Below are 16,195 nucleotides of genomic sequence, written 5' to 3'. Positions count from 1 at the left end.
CCTGGTTATAGATGATGGACTGGTGGGTCCTTGTTTGGACCTGCTTACTTCTTTTCTTCTGGTTTGCTATGCTTTAACACTTTTAAATGTCAAACTTTTCTTTTAAACTTGAGCCGCAGCCTTTGTCTTAGAGAATAAAACATTCATCTGTGTAAGCAATATACTGTAAGTCAGTGAATCCTGATGAATATACCATCATCCCTGTCTTTTATAATCCTGATAGAGTATAAAAAATCATACCAGCACTGCTCCTCTGATTACTTCTTATGGTGACACAAGGTTTATAGTCATTTAGACGGCACTCAAATCAGTGTAAACTAGAGTAGGCTTTGATTTTCTGTAATTGTTCTGTGTTAGAGCGCCACACTGTGGCATAATTGAGAACTGCAGTTAATGTTTACACAGTAACTTGCTTGATTGTTAAAGACTGCTTGCATGCACAGTTTCATTACTGTCAGTGGATTAGGTTCCTGTTTAGTCTTTCAGTAATTAATATTTCTGAATGCAAAGTATTTGTTGGATGCATAAAAATGTGAAGGAACGATGTGAAAGTTTAATAAACCTCTATGAGCTCACTGAACCCTTTAGAACTCACCACAGTACTGAGACTGCTCTTATTAAAATAGCTAAAGACTAAAAAAAAGAAATCCTGTCCTGTTTGGCAGCGTTTGCAATCAGAATTACGACCTGAATGCAAACATATTTTTCCAAGATCAGCTCTATAAAATCTCTATAGGCTCCTCTTGTTCAGGTGTTTCTTTTATGTGTTTATTTATTCATTTCTATTCATCTTATTTCAGTTATTACATTATATATGGTTTAGCAGGACAATGTCTTAAGGCAGCCCCCAAGAGTACCGAAGCCCCAAGGCCACACATCTCAGCAACATCTGCGCGCCCAACCCAGGAGGAGAAGGAAGGAGGCCCTAGATGGGGCGCCCATGGCCACAGGGTGAGAGTCCCAGAGGTGAGGGGCGGCCGACCTCCCTGGTGCAAGCCCAGTACAGGGTCCCAGGGCTCCAGGCCCACAAGTACCGCCCAGTACCCGGCAGAGCCCTCCCACCCCTGGCAACAAAGATGAGCTACATGCCTGCGCCAGAACATCTAGCCACAAGCCCCGGAACCAGCAAGTACCCACATCCCAGGGAAGGGCAGCTGTGAGAACATATCATCTCCACCCTCATAAATGTCCTCTTGTCAAGTCATACATTACTTACAAGATCCTCTTACAAACCCCTCAATACCCTGATCCCTCAGTATCTCTCTGATCTGCTGCAACCATACACACAGTCTTGGATGCTACGGTCCTCAGCCACGGGCCTGCTTTCTGTCCCGCGCACCAGCCTCCATACCTTTGGGTACAGAGTCGTCAGGCTGGAGGCCACCACCCTCTGCAACTCTTCCATATCAGCTTCACAACGCTCCGTCACTGGAATCCTTCAAAAAACTTCTCAAACTCACGTCTTCACCAAAACCTTCTGCTCCTCTGTAAAGCATTCTTGGGTCTTTTAAAAGGTGCTAAACTAAGTTATTACTATTATTACTATTATAAAGCACATCTGAGTGATTTTTGAATCCATGTTGAATTTACTAAAAGCATTGAACCTAGAGCTGGGCGATAGAACGATAACGATATGTATCGCGATATAACTTTTACTCGATAGAGAAATTAAGCTATCGCGATAGACCTCGCCGCTCTTGTCCTCTTAAAAAAAAAAAAAAAAAAGGTCAGCCAATCCAAATTCAGTAGCGCAGAGCCGAACCAATCACAGCCGCAGCGTCACGTCGCGTGACTTGTTACGTACAGCACAAGTGCCAAGCCGCACGTGTGTTTGTTTGGGAAGCAGCCAGCAGGTAATGGAGCCAGCGCGTAATGGAGGAAATGAGTGTGCCGACTAGAAAAATCAACCGAGCGTGACCGAAGAGAAAACAGATGATGGTTCCAATGCCGGAGAGATTGTCGAACGGAAGAGCCATAGAAGTTCCGTAGTGTGAAGGTATTTCGGCTATTTCAAGTCTGACAAAAAACAGAGTAGCGTGCACTGTAAATTGTGCCGAAAGCAAGTCTGGAAATACAATAAACTGGTGCATGCGTCACACTGTGCGCCACGTTATTGTTTCGGTGAAATGAATTTCTACAAGACTGTTACTGTTAATTCTACTCTCTGCAGTGTTTAAATGCTTACATATACACACAGTTACTGTCCCTCCACACATACGACTCGGTTCTGCTTCTATGCCCCAGCTTTGTTTACTTTTTCCCACCGAGGCTTCTAGACTTCTGATTGGCCAACATTTCTGCACGGTTAGGAATCTAGCGCCACCTGCTGCTTTGGCATGTTCATAGCAGCGTTTTCCTTCATTTCTGCCTTTATGTGTGGACGGGATTATTTTTTAAAACGAAAACGGAAAATCTCAGTTTTCAAAAATACCCGTGTACGTGTGGACGTAGCCTCAGTCTCTGACTGGAAGCGCTAATTCGTCATTCGGCTTTTGTCAGACTAAAGTAACTGTTAAAACTGTTTGAAAAGCTCAGCTATACAACAAGGAGAGATTGAGAATTTCCTTTTAGTTCTCAGTTTATTTGATATTGACAAAAGTTAGTCAGTTTTGTCTGTTCTTCTGTAAAACAAACTAAGATTTAGTTTTAGAATTAATATTTTGTTTCTAAGTGGAATTGACAATTTAGTCTGTTTCGTTTGTTCTATTTTGAAACTTAAACGCTTTAGCGGCTGCCTTTTGTGTAGTTTGCAATATTTGCCTTTATTTATCTGAAAAAGTCTCATGTTCCTTAAGTACATCTACCCTGTTGAACTTATTATGGGAAATAAATATTTAAATAAAAACAAGCTGCTGATTATTTCACATTTTACTTGTGAGCAACGGCACATTTAAATCTTACAAATATAGTTATTTGGCTTATATCGTGATAGATATCGTTATCGCCTGAAATGAAAAAAACATATCGTGATATGAAAAAATCTCATATCGCTCAGCTCTAATTGAACCTAAACAAAAAAATATGTCATGTGCAAGAGCTAGACTTTTATAAATCCTTTTTAATCAGGTTTCCCAAAACCTTCTAAAAAATGTGACATAGTGGTATCATATTTCTTCCATGCTAGCTTCTTTTCATAAAATTTACAACCAACCCAAAGTGTAAAGACCTTTAAGGGTTAACCCAGTTTAGATTACTCTGATAGCAATGTTTAAGTGGCTGTTAAATTTAGGCCTGTTGTCTTTGATAGTAAGAAAAGAGACGTACAACCAAGCTGGACCAAAGGTCTCCCTGACACACACTGATGGAGCTACATTAATGTTTAACTATTAACTTCTACATGATTAGAATCAAGTCGCTACCTGCTCGCTTACTCACTATGCCACTTGACTTACCAGTTAGAAATGAAAGTATTCATTTTGGTGGTAAAACCAGAAGTCTACCATTAGGGGGCCTCAGATTATATATAAACCTTCATTGTCCATATATGTGTGTTTTGAGAATGTGATCGATGTGATTTGATGCTCTGAAAGTTCTTGAATCATAAATCTAGAAGCCTAATTATATGATATATTTATGTATTCTTGTATGTCTCTCTCTCTCTCTCTCTCTCTCTCTCTCTCTCTCTCTCTCTCTCTCACATACACACACACCCAGGATGACGTCATGTGATTTCCTGTAAATGGAGAAGGGAGGAGCATCTCTTCTCTATTGATCTAGGTCACTGCAAACTACGGAGCAGGAGGAAGAAATGAATGTGAGCTTTAAGCCCGACATTACGTTTCGTCTGCTTTCAGTCAGCTGTCTCTGTGGACTAGAAGAAAAAACAATGATGTGCTAATTCAGGAAGTGGACTGACAACTCAGTTCACTGCTGGAGTCTCTCTGTGTGTGTGTTGTACTTCCTGTTTTGTCAGTCATGAGAGTGGTTTGTATTCTGTGCTAATGCTCAGCATTTCTGAGTTACCGGTGAGCCTGGCTGAAAATGAATGTTTTGGAGGAACAGGAGGACAGTGCACAATCTCTCTGTTTTCCTATGAAGAGAGACCTTTCCATAAATGACAGTGAACCTGGACCTGCAGACACAAAGTAAGAGACCGTTTCTACTGTAAAGTGAAGTGAAGATGATTTATTTGTTATGAAGAAATAATGTGTGCGATCTATTTTAGTGAAGTGTTCCCCCTAAACCCTTGATGTGGAACATCCGGAGCAAAATTTCACCGCGGATGTTAAAGACTAAAAACCTGTTTGCACAGAAATAATGCAAAATGAAACTCATGAGGGAGTTTTTACATTTTTATGCATACAGTACTCATAGAGATAAATATGTATAGGGAGGACTGCCTGAGTAATAGATAGACATTATAAACTGTTCACCAAGCTTGTGGGCCACAGACAAACCGACTCTTGTCGGAAAAATGCATATTTTATAATTTTTTTAAAACTTCCATCCTTATCATCAAGTAAAAAACTACAAAAAGACATTGGAAAAAGGAAACAAGAAGAGTTCAGTGCAAACTAGCATTGATATCAGCTGCACTGATTAGTTCTTTTATTAGCTGCTTATACAGCTACATTTGCTTACATTTTCACCTGTTTAGAACTACCATTTAGGATGTGGATCTTTGGAAAGGGACACAGCTGGTGAGACAGAGAGGTAAATAAACACGGAGACTGACTTCCACAGGAGATGCTGAAGACAAGAAACATCCCCAAAACCTCAAACCCTGGGTCAGTGACCCTGGGACCAAGACAGATCCCGTCAACATGAATGATGTGTTACATATTACATGTTTGTGTTCCCAGAGGTCAGCAGCCCAGACGCAGAACAGCGTCTGTAGGATCAGAGTGTCTGTCAGTGAACAGTAACATCTCCAAAGATGATCCTCCATTCTTCAGTAATGAACCTGGACCTTCAAACACAAAGTAAGAAAATGTTTCTGCTGTAAAATGAGCTGAAGAAAATTCCCTTAGCAGGCAGAACAAACATGCTTCCATATCTGTAAGATCAGCTTATTGTGGTAGTGATATAAATAAAATCCAAACTGAGACCCTGTGACAGTGAATGTTTCTGCTTTTACTGAAAACCTCCAGAACCTCAGTCCTGTACTCATAATAAGTGACTTATTTCTAACAACATGAAGATACAAATTAACAATGTGCTAAATATTATATGTCTGTTTCAGAAAAGGAACAGAGACTTCAGGATTCGACTCTCTGTCTAACTTTTCCAAAGACGAGCCTATGCACTTCAGTAATGAACCTGAAGTCTCAAACACAAAGTAAGAGACTATTTCTCCTCTAAAATGACACGAAGATGGTTTGTTAGGATGACACTAACACAGAAAAGCTTCAGTGATTTTCAAAATCAGAAACCTATTTGAACAGAAAAGCTGTAACATGAAAACATGAAGGACTTCTTGTGTTTGTAAGTGTCAGATATTTTAAAAACACATTATGAAATAGGCCACACTCATGATGGAGAACACAACAAAATATGAGGGGATACAGAGACACGCAGGATGATGAAGGAAAAGGCAACAGGTGGGAACGCAGCAGCAGTAAACTATCATAATTACCTGGAAGGAAATTAGACACAGGATACAGAGAAGAACAGTCACCAAAATAAAACAGGAAGAGAGCCACAACTGAACAGCGAGACAAGATTAACCTGATGCCAAGCACAAAAGAAGACCAAGTAAAGCACAGAAAGACAAAGGAGGCAGGAATAAACAGAGAAGCAAGGAATAAAGCACAAACTAAATCTGACATCATAACCTAAACGTAACCAAAGCTACAGAACTATAAAACCCCCAACATCACAAAATTCAAACCTGTGTCCAAGATCCAGCGACCATGACAGTATGTACCTATAGAAGGTAGAATATGTTCCTGAGTAATAAAATCCAAACTGAGACCCTGGGACAGTGAATGTTTCTGCTTTCACCGAAAACCTCCAGAACCTCAGTCCTGTACTCATAATAAGTGACTTATTTCCAACAACATTAAGATGCAGATGAACAATGTGCTAAATATTATATGTTTGTGTTCCCAGGGGTCAGCAGCCCAGATGCAGCCCAGCGTCTCCAGGATCAGAGTGTCTGTCTATGAGGAGTGACGCTTCCAAAAATCCCCCTATATCGTTTAATAATGAACCTGGACCCTCGGACACAAAGTAAGAAAGTATTCTGAACTGGCCGGTCTCCAGAGTGAGGCGGTTTTTCTTTTTTCTTTCTTTCTTTTTTTAAATTTAATATCTTCTTCCATGGTAAAGTAATTTGTAGTTTTCCAAATATGTGTTGTAAACTTGAAAATTAGTCCGTGCATGATTGCCCCACTGATCATAAAGTCTGTGCATGTGCGCCTATATCGCCCATCAGGGATTGTTGAACTGACGATTGCCGGTTGGAAACTTTTTACATATTTTTTCACATATCGCCCAACCTTAGCATTTATACACCAAAGAATATATATTTTTCTATAATTATTTGTCTGCATTAGACTATTATTTTAATGTATGTAACGTACCTCTTTGACTGAGCGTTTTCAGTTAGTTAGTGCACTTCCCCCTATATTTTACCCTTGTGTTACTTATCTTCCTACTAATCTCCCACTGAATAAATACCCCCACCTTATATTAATGAATACCCTGTAATTTTATCTTCTAAACCATGCTATAATGTTTTACTTCTTATTCTGTCTGCACCTTTGTTCTCTTTTATAGTCTTTTATCTTATGTTTTAACCTTGTTGTGAAGCACTTTGGTGTACCTTTGGTTTTAAATGTGCTATATAAATAAAGTTGTATTGTATTGTATGTGTACTGGTCAATATACATTTTCTTTTGTATGCACAGAGAGAAGACAAAGAATCCTGTTTCCCACTGTGGAGAAACAGCCAAGTTTGGACGACATATAGGTGGTCAGAGCAACACTGTGCAAAGTAAGATTATACTTTATAAGATATAGGGGAAGATTCCAGATGATGATATGCTATACCAATATTAAAGTTTCATTAATTTTATTTCTGTCTTTCTTTTTTGTCTTCTAGCAGTTGCTGGTCTGCAGGAGCTTTTAGATGAACATAAGTTCAGTCTAAGGAAGAGATGTGAAACTGTAACTGAAGGATCTGAAGAAACAGGAAGAAGAACTCCCCTGAACAGAATCTACATAAACCTTTACATCACAGAGGGACAGAGTGAAGACGTTAATACTCAACATGAAGTGAGGCAGCTGGAGACAGGTTCCAAGATGAAGACCCTCCATGAAATTCCAATTAAGTGTCATGACATATTTAAAGCCTTATCTGACAAAGTGATCAGAGTGGTTCTGACCTACGGTGTTGCTGGCGTTGGAAAAACCTTCTCAGTGCAGAAGTTCACTCTGGACTGGGCAGAAGGTTTGGAAAACCAAGACATCAGTGTGGTGGTTCTGCTTTCATTCAGGGAGCTGAACCTGATCAGAGATGTGCAGTATAGTCTCCTGGAGCTGCTCCAGGTTTTCCATCCAACATTACAGAAGGTCACAGCAGAGAAGCTGGCTGTCTGTAAACTTTTGTTTATATTTGATGGTCTGGATGAAAGCAGACTTTTACTGGATTTCACTAAGAGGAGCGTCATGTCTGATGTCGCACAGAAGTCAACGGTCAATGATCTGCTGACAAACCTCATTGAAGGCAATCTGCTTCCTACGGCTCTCATCTGGATAACTTCCCGACCAGCAGCAGCCAATCAGATCCCCCCTACACTTGTTGACCGTGTCACCGAAGTGCGAGGTTTCACTGATGCTCAGAAAGAGGAGTACTTTAAGAAGAGATTCAGTAATGAAGAGCTGTCCAGCAAAATTATTTTCCACATCAAGTCATCCAGGAGCCTCCACATCATGTGTGGAATCCCAGTCTTCTGCTGGATCACTGCTACAGTTCTGCAGCACATGCTGACTGGAGGGCAGAGAGAAGAGCTGCCCAAGACCATGACTGACATGTACTCACACTTCCTGCTGGATCAGACCAAGAGGAAGATTCAGAAGTACCATAAGGCTTCTACTCCTGAAGCTCTTCGGAAGCTTGGGAGGCTGGCATTTGAACATCTGGACAAAGGAGACATCATGTTCTACCAAGAAGACCTGGAGCAGTGTGGTCTGGATGTCACAGAGGCCTCGGTGTACTCGGGACTTTGTACAGAGATTTTCAAAAAAGAGTGTGTGATCTTCCAGAAACCAGTCTACTGCTTTGTTCATCTGAGCATTCAGGAGTTTCTGGCTGCCGTTTACATGTTCCACTGTTTCACCAGTAGACAGAGCAAGATCCTGGAGGATTTCCTAATCCCTAAGTTTTCTAGGACGTCTAGGAATTTTGGAAATAAAACTGCCCATGTGCTATTTTTAGATGACTTTCTGAGCAAAGTTATGGAGAAATCTCTCAAAAGTAAAAATGGTCACCTGGACCTTTTTGTCCGCTTTCTTCATGGCCTTTGTCTGACGTCCAACCAGAGACTTTTAAGAGACCTGCTAGGTCGGACAGAGAGTAATCCAGATAGCATCCAGAAAGCCATCAGCAACTTGAAGGAGATAAACACCCAAAAAATATCCCCTGACAGAAGTCTCAACATTTTCCACTGTCTGATGGAGATGAATGACCTCTCAGTACATCAGGAGGTCCAAGAGTTCCAGAAGTCAGGAAAGAGATCACAGAGACTTTCTGTTATCCACTGCTCAGCTCTGGCCTACATTCTCCAAATGTCAGAAGAGGTTCTGAATGAACTGGACCTGGGTGAATATAACACCACACTGGAGGGCAAACAGAGACTCATTCCAGCTGTGAGAAATTGCAGAAAGGCTCAGTAAGTCTGCCCGTGACTAACATTATAAACTTGGTTCAGGTTAGCAGTTTCGAGCCAAAGGGCAAAATTAAGATAAGATAAGATTTCAGATACAATTTTGCTGTGATTGAGAATTCAACAGAAAGATGATTTGGACTTTCTGTGAGGAAACTCTTCACATTTTGGTCAGAATGGACAGTAAACTTCCACATTTTCATTAGAAAATGGTTTTAAACTTAAACTTAAAACTCCTGCTAACATATTTTAGGTTCTGTTAGGTGCAATCAGTGCAAACAAATGCTGTTGCCTTGTGTTGCTAGTTCTTGTCAGCTTCTGTTGACTCAATAAAACTTATTAGAAAATCTAAAGATTAGATGATGAAAAACGAAATAAATGTCTACTTTCATAACAATATCCCAAAAGGTTGATTCTGTTCTGTTCTTTCTGGGATTTCCTTACTTGGACAATTGAGCATGCATCAAGACACTTCATAACACTATGTTTTGTAAAATGTGCTTCTTTTTTTTTTTACAGACTTTCTAGCTGTGAGCTCTCAGAAGCTCACTGTGAAGTTGTGGCCTCAGCTCTGAAGTCCAACCCCTCCCATCTGACAGAGCTGAACCTGAACTTTAACAAGCTGCAGGATTCCGAAGTGAAGCTGCTCTCTGTCGGACTAAAGAATCCAAATTGCAGACTGGAGACTCTGAGGTCAGTTTACTGAGTAATACTTGCTTTTTTCCTCTCTTCAAATTGAGCATTGTAGTTTGAAGTGTTAAGACATTTCTTTTGTTGAGCTGTGAAGTAACCCCGTTATAAAGAGGCTCCATTATCAGATGATTGGATACAGCTGACAGCATAATATTGATGTTAAACTAATTTGAGGATTCAGAAGTCTGAGTCACAGAGCAAGTCGGTGTATTTGTGCTTGTACATTGTTTCTGTGTTGAACTGCAGTCAAAGCACAGAAAAAGAAAGTTTAGTTCTCAGTACTCTGTAACTTATGATCACCGTCGACAGCAGGAATCATATTGACAATGAGGGACTATTTAATAAAAAATCTGTAATTCCTAAACCCCCTGAATTAAAGCTGAAAGTTCACACTTCAATCACATATTGGTTATTTGATCCACTGCGGTGGTGTACAAAGGGAAAACTACAAAAATGATGTCTTTGTTGAACAAAGCACAGGCCTAGGGATGGGTATTGATAAGATTTTAACGATTCCGATTCCATTTTCGATTCTGTTTAACGATTCGATTCTTTATCGATTCTCTTATCGATTCTTTTTTTTAATTTTTTTAAAAGGAGAACACTAAGGTCGATTAGCTTAGAACTTTGTTTTATATCTTCTCTTTGAACAAGATAGAAATTTAGGAGTAACATGGCCTTACAAACCCAACAGTGAGATCTTAAGAGATCCAGCCTACGGCTCTTCAATGGGGTGTCACAGGGTCCCCGGGGAAAAAATTGTAAATGTAAAATAATAAAATAAATATTCTTCTGTAGCAATAACAAAGTATAACATAAATTGTTCTGTGGCAATTACACAAGAATATCCAGTAATGTCCCTGCCTACAATTAAACACATTCACTTACCAAAAATCGGGGGCATCTGCTGTGGCAAATGGGTGCAAGCCTTTGACCACAAACTTAGACACTGCTCGGTGACATTCGTCTATCCTGGCCTGAAAGGAGACGCTACCGGTAGACTGCAGCGAGAACTGCCAGCGAGCGCCAGCCAGACTCTGTCTGTCTCTCTCATCATGGTCACCTACATGTACAGTAATGGCAGGTCTTGTAATAAGGCAGATCGCGCTAACATAATATGCACTGTTAGTTGATTATTTACCTGCCGCATTAACGGGAGAGGACGTGCAAACGTTACCGCTGCTGCTGGGTTGAGAGTCACGAGTCCGGAGCGGAATTAAAAACACGTGTCATCGTGTGTTTTGTGAGCAAATGCTTTTGCATATTCGTAGTGTTTCCTCCCTTAAATGAAATATCTACTTTGTAAGTTGCCCTGTTGTCATCGGTTCTCATAAAGTATAATCAAACTATTGAGCGTTTGAGCCGCTTAGGCGCCGTGTTTCCTGCCAGGTAAATGACGCGCCGCAACGTGGTGACGTCATTCGGGGCGACTGGAATCGATAAGGGAATCGTTTGCAAAAATGGCAAACGATTCCAAGGAATTGAAACAGTGGGAACCGGTTCTCAACAAGAACCGGTTTTCGATACCCATCCCTACACAGGCCTAACTGTAATTTGCAATGATTTGTATATTAGTACATAATTTATAGTATAGGTGCAAATTTAAAACTAATATACATTATATTTCCTGTATTTTATAAATGACTGAATCTGAATCTGCCTTTTTTAAATTCTTTATTCAGACTGAAGGGTTGTAGGTTGTCAAAGGCCAGCTGTGCTTCTCTGGTCTCAGCTCTTAAGTCCAACCCCGTCTATCTGAGAGATTTGGACCTGAGTGCCAACACGCTGCAGGATTCAGGAGTGAAGAACATGTGTGGTTATCTGGAGAGTCCAGGCTGCAGATTGGAAGTGCTCAGGTCAGGCAAAAATGTTTTGGTTGTGTGGTCATATAAATATAAAAGTTTAATATGTAGGCTGGCAGTCTGCAGAGGATTTAATGCTAATGCTTTCTTCTTTATTGCTTCAGTCTAATAACTGCAGGATGCAATGTTGCACAACAATGTTGAGCAACACACTGAAAACCTAAAAAACGTAGATTAAGCACAATCAGAAAATTTTGTTATATTAGAATTAAAACCAAGGTGACGGCTAAGTCATTAAATAATGTAATTATTTTATAAATATGCTCTAATTTAACTAGTTTAGTCTATAAAATGTTCCAAACTGTGAAGCAACATTATTAAACTCACTTTCTTTGAGGTTAGCCTCAGAGTGTACGCCCCACTTTATGTGGGTTGGCTGCAGGCTGCAGTGCTATGCTAACAACAACCTGAAACAGATGAACAACTTTTTAATTTGTGCCTATATGAGGTCCAGCCCTGTAGTGAGAAGCGCAGCCAAAAGGCAGCTAATTATATCGATTCAAAAATGGAAGCAGTTGCAGACAACTACTTTGTGACGAAGTAAGAAATGCTTGAATAATCGTAACTTTGGTTTCTGGTGTGATTTTGAATCCAGCTTTCAAAGATTTGATGATTTTGTTTTTAACAAACAACATAATGTAAATCAGTAAAGATTTTCAGCTTTACTATTTAAGTAATCAATCCCATTTTTGATTTAAACATGCGCTCAATTTTTTTTGAGAGGAGCAGCTAAAAACTGGAGGGAGTGCTGATTTCCTTGAGTTACAGACAGGGATCTCTGCAGGCTGGGAAGAGTCTCCACGAAGGAAAGATCATGAAAAGAGGAATAAAAAGTCACAGGGATAACTTGCTATCTTATGATGATAAGAGCAATGAACTGGTGTCAACTGGATGATTTCCTCAACCTTAAAGCAATCATGTTAACCTGTAGTTCACATGGAGAGTGGGCACAAAGGAGGACCACTCCTGACACATGTAAACAAAAAGTGAGCAAGGAAACAAGGAAACAAAGAGAATAAGAAAACAAAAGAACAAGAGGACTGTGATGGACTCATTTTTTGGATCATTAATGAAAGTTGACAATCAAATATATTTTCATGTTTATTTAAATAAAAATGTTTTATAAGTATTGATCATCATTTTGTTAACATTTCCATTTTATGGCTTGATGAACTTGGGCTGAAAGGATACATTTTTGACTTGTCTGATGCACAGGATTCGTTTGATTGTGTCTTTATTGAATCTATCAGTTATATTAAACTACTTTTTATTAGTTTTTCTGCTGAATAAAATATCTTGTTGGTTTGAGGTGTTTGAAGTCTCTGTTTCCTAACCTTTTACATCCTATACCGTCTTTAGCTTCAGATTATTAAACTGGTTATAATTTTAAAATCTGTCTAAACTTAAATGTTTCATTCATTTCTCAGATTGAGGGGCTGCAGTGTGTCAGCGATCAGCTGTACTTTTTTGGTCTCAGCTTTAAAGACCAACCACTCTCATCTGAGGGAGCTCGATCTGAGCCAAAACAACCTACGGGATCCAGATGTGAAGCAGCTGTTGGATCTTAAGGAAAGTCCTGACTATAGACTGGAGACTCTGAGGTCAGTAAAGAGCTGGAGTCACTCTGTGTTGCATTCAGCAGTATTGTACTGCAATAGAAATAATTCCAGACAAATATACAAATATATACAGTACAGATCTGAGATAACATTCAGATCTATATTTCTATATTTCATAGCTAACTTAGCTTAGTGTCTTTCATGGCTGCTTCCATGTTTACTAGCCAGGTGATATTACAGAAAGCCGCCACAAAGATGTTTGTGTTAAATTGAACAGCAGGAAATACATTTTTAAAAAAGATGTTCATGGATCATTTATGACTCTTCACAGTTCACTTCCACTGTGGAACAATAGACTCGATGTTCAAACGTGTAGGTTAGTGGGTGTACATGTTGACATGAAAACTCAGAGAAGCTAAGATAGGCTAAGATAGGCCACGCCTCCACTGCAGCTGTGAACAGGCTAGATGTGCTGCATCTCTGAGTGACAGCTTTTGAAGTGACTTATTTAATACACCTGTTTCTTGTCTCTACAGGTTGGAGTGATAATCTGTGTAACAATGAGAGCAAGCAGGACGACGAGTGGACGAGCTGTGATGATCCACTGAGGTTGGAGCAGCAGCAGGTTGTTGGTTCCTGTAGAAAACCGGTTCCCAGTATTCCAGTTCCTTGGAATTGTTAGTCCTCCTGTCTGCGTCCTTATTAGGGATTTGCACTGGTGCATGGGGCTGTAGTTAAATGGTGATTATGAGACAGAGTGTTTCAGCTATTTTACTTGTTCCCAGAGCTAATTAAGTAACATACTGCATTACTTTTACGAAAAGCATTCTGTGTATTCTGTGTAATATTAAACACTGACTACAACAACGAGCGCAAATACCTCAAACACGCACAGAAGTTTGACTCCAGCATGCAATTAATTTGCATGAATGTTATTTCTTCTTGCTGCTTAGTGACGGTGGTGACTTTTAAAATGGAGCCAATGAAAATCGATAAAGAATCAGAATCAGAATCATAAAATTCTTATCGATTCCCATCCGTAGCGTAGATACTGTAACTCGGCTGTTTTACTGAGAGCTGGATCAAGAACTGGCACTGTGAGGTTTCAGGGTTTCAGTGATCTTCTTCTACTCTGCACTGAGACATTAGCCCCAGGTTCATCTGGTCCTCCAAGTCTTTGCCATGTCTGCTGTTCTGCTGTGGATTCAAAACGTTTGTGCTGCACACGGTGTCTTTATGTGGCGGAGATAAATGTCTCCTTTATCTCTGCCACATAAAAGGCCGTTAAATCACAAGTTTAAATACCACAAAAACCTAATGAAATGCAAGTTTTTTTTTAATGGTGATGAGATGAACACCCTGTGATATTACTTAAGTGAAGCACAAATTCACTTCATTCATTGTATAAACGGTTTTATTGTTTTGTTGTTTGGTTGAGGTTGCTGATACTGACATTACTGACACATTAAAGTCCGTTATTCACTGGCATCAACACTTATCCCTTACATCATATCCTGCCAAGCCAGAACACACACAGGAAGTTATAAAACCAGACCCTTTTCCACATCCTTTACCTCCAAACCATCGTGAGAGGAAAAATGCATCAAGACCTTTTAGGTCCTATAAGTTAAATTAACTCTCTAATTTTTATTCTAACATTTATCTATTATGATATTTTGTCAACGTGTCAATTCAAAGAGTGCTGCATGATAGCTTGAATACATGTTGAATTTGGCAGATTGGATTCCTTCCATTTCTTTGTTAATAACTTGAAGACAGTGAAAATAAATAAAATGGTTTTTATCTGTTACTGTCTGTGTTCTGTTTGTGTTGTTGATCTCTCTTCATGTGTTAAAACATTACCCACCTACATAACCATCAGTAATCGTACCAAATAAATAATGTTCACGCTGCATCTGTGAGCCAGTGCAGACGTAACTGTTTTCAACCACTGAATATCATATTAGACCCAGTAAAAAAAATAAAAAATTAATGCTGTTTTTAAGGCGTTTGAAAACATACAGTGTGAAAGGGGTTTTCTTTTTCAGTAATGAGCTAGACTTGGTCTTAATAGATATAAACAAAAATAGTAAAACTTTCAATATTTAATGGCAATGAGAACGAGTGAAGACAATTTTTGACCCTAACAGCTTGTAATTTGGGTTTTATTCATCTGATTATCAGAAAACATCCAGAAACCTTTTCTTTCGCCATTTGTCTTGAAGACTCTACATTATTATTTGATGCTGCCAATGTTTTTGTAAAATTGAGGAAATAACTTCTTGGATGATCTTTAGCACACTGCAAGTCAGATTATTTGTGTGGAAAAAAAACACCAACAGCACATGTTGAAAAGATCCAGATAAGTGATTAAATTACCCAGCTGCTGCAGGAGGAGGAAAGAAGAGCTGCAGCAATGCTAAATATTAACATGTTAAATTGGTGTTGCCCAACACCTTAGAGACCCAGGCTTTTTGAAAATATTGTTATAAAGTTATTATTGCATATTTTTAATATGCAAATGAACACATTTCTTTTTACCAGTGAGCTTTGCTTGTTTGTAGGAGGAATGCTGGAATAGTCTTTACAAACACAGTTTCTGCAGTTTGAGTCAGCGTGGACGCCATCCGACCACTAAAATCACGAGCATTTTTTTTTACATTGCTGTTATTAGCAGATGCCTGGACGGTGTGCTAGAGAGGCTCGTGACAGAGGATCCACCTTTGTGTATTCATCAAGGAAACACTCCAGCTTTGGAGTGTGTGAGTGTGAGCACAAATAGTGTATTTCAAATGAACTCCGACATGTTTGCCATCTGTATAGTAAGGTCAGTAGGACACTGTGCAGGTGTGACCCACCTGGTTTGGACCAATGATGAAAAGTGTGTGTCACACTTTCAAATTTCACTACTGCTCGGAGGAAAGTTAGCAAGTTTTTGAATATAAAGCTTTACTCTATGCTCATGTGAACGAGGCCTTATTTGAACAAATAATCAAATATGGATTTTTACTCATTTCTCATCTTGGTTCAATATCAGCTCTATAGTCACGGTAAAAGGCTGTACTCTTCAAAGATTGCCTTCCACCTGAAACTGATAGTTGTGGCAGACTTGTAACATGTTAGCTTCACACGTGTCTAAATACAGTTTCTATATCTACACAATGAATCTTTGAATGATTAAAAATCACACCTTTGCCTAGTACCCAGAAGAAAAGAAATTATGAAGTTTGTTCCAGCAACTCTTGGGGTCATA

General features: G+C 39.4%; 1 protein-coding gene across 3 annotated transcripts; it reads left to right on the top strand.

The window, feature by feature from the left end:
- Positions 1-1,607: 1,607 nt before the first annotated feature.
- LOC309697217 (NLR family CARD domain-containing protein 3-like) lies at positions 1,608-14,752 on the top strand. Of its 3 annotated transcripts, XM_082518958.1 has the most exons (12): positions 1,608-1,996; positions 3,655-3,754; positions 3,950-4,085; positions 4,803-4,922; positions 5,183-5,278; positions 6,052-6,171; positions 6,852-6,937; positions 7,046-8,834; positions 9,348-9,521; positions 11,204-11,377; positions 12,811-12,984; positions 13,479-14,752. In XM_082518958.1, exons 3-12 carry the CDS (start codon positions 3,982-3,984, stop codon positions 13,486-13,488), a joined length of 2,847 nt encoding a protein of 948 aa, XP_082375084.1. In that variant the 5' UTR covers positions 1,608-1,996; positions 3,655-3,754; positions 3,950-3,981; the 3' UTR covers positions 13,489-14,752. The 3 variants fall into 3 exon arrangements, with proteins under 3 accessions (XP_082375084.1, XP_082375085.1, XP_082375083.1); XM_082518959.1 differs by having other exon boundaries at positions 3,655-4,085; positions 7,049-8,834; XM_082518957.1 differs by having other exon boundaries at positions 3,655-4,085.
- The last annotated feature ends 1,443 nt before the right edge of the window (positions 14,753-16,195 follow it).

The sequence above is a fragment of the Aulonocara stuartgranti genome (genome assembly GCF_965226115.1).
Source record: "Aulonocara stuartgranti genome assembly, chromosome: 20".
Taxonomy (NCBI): domain Eukaryota; kingdom Metazoa; phylum Chordata; class Actinopteri; order Cichliformes; family Cichlidae; genus Aulonocara; species Aulonocara stuartgranti.
The sequence above is the reverse complement of the archived record's forward strand: the minus strand, read 5'-3'. Positions and strand labels throughout refer to the sequence as shown.

Excerpts from the sequence above, each read along its gene's own strand:
- LOC309697217 (XM_082518958.1), top strand. The coding sequence starts at position 3,982 with ATGAATGTTTTGGAGGAACAGGAGGACAGTGCACAATCTCTCTGTTTT. Across the intron at positions 6,938-7,045 it reads TCAGAGCAACACTGTGCAAA|CAGTTGCTGGTCTGCAGGAG; the intron begins GTAAGATTATAC and ends TTTGTCTTCTAG. Across the intron at positions 9,522-11,203 it reads TGCAGACTGGAGACTCTGAG|ACTGAAGGGTTGTAGGTTGT; the intron begins GTCAGTTTACTG and ends TTCTTTATTCAG.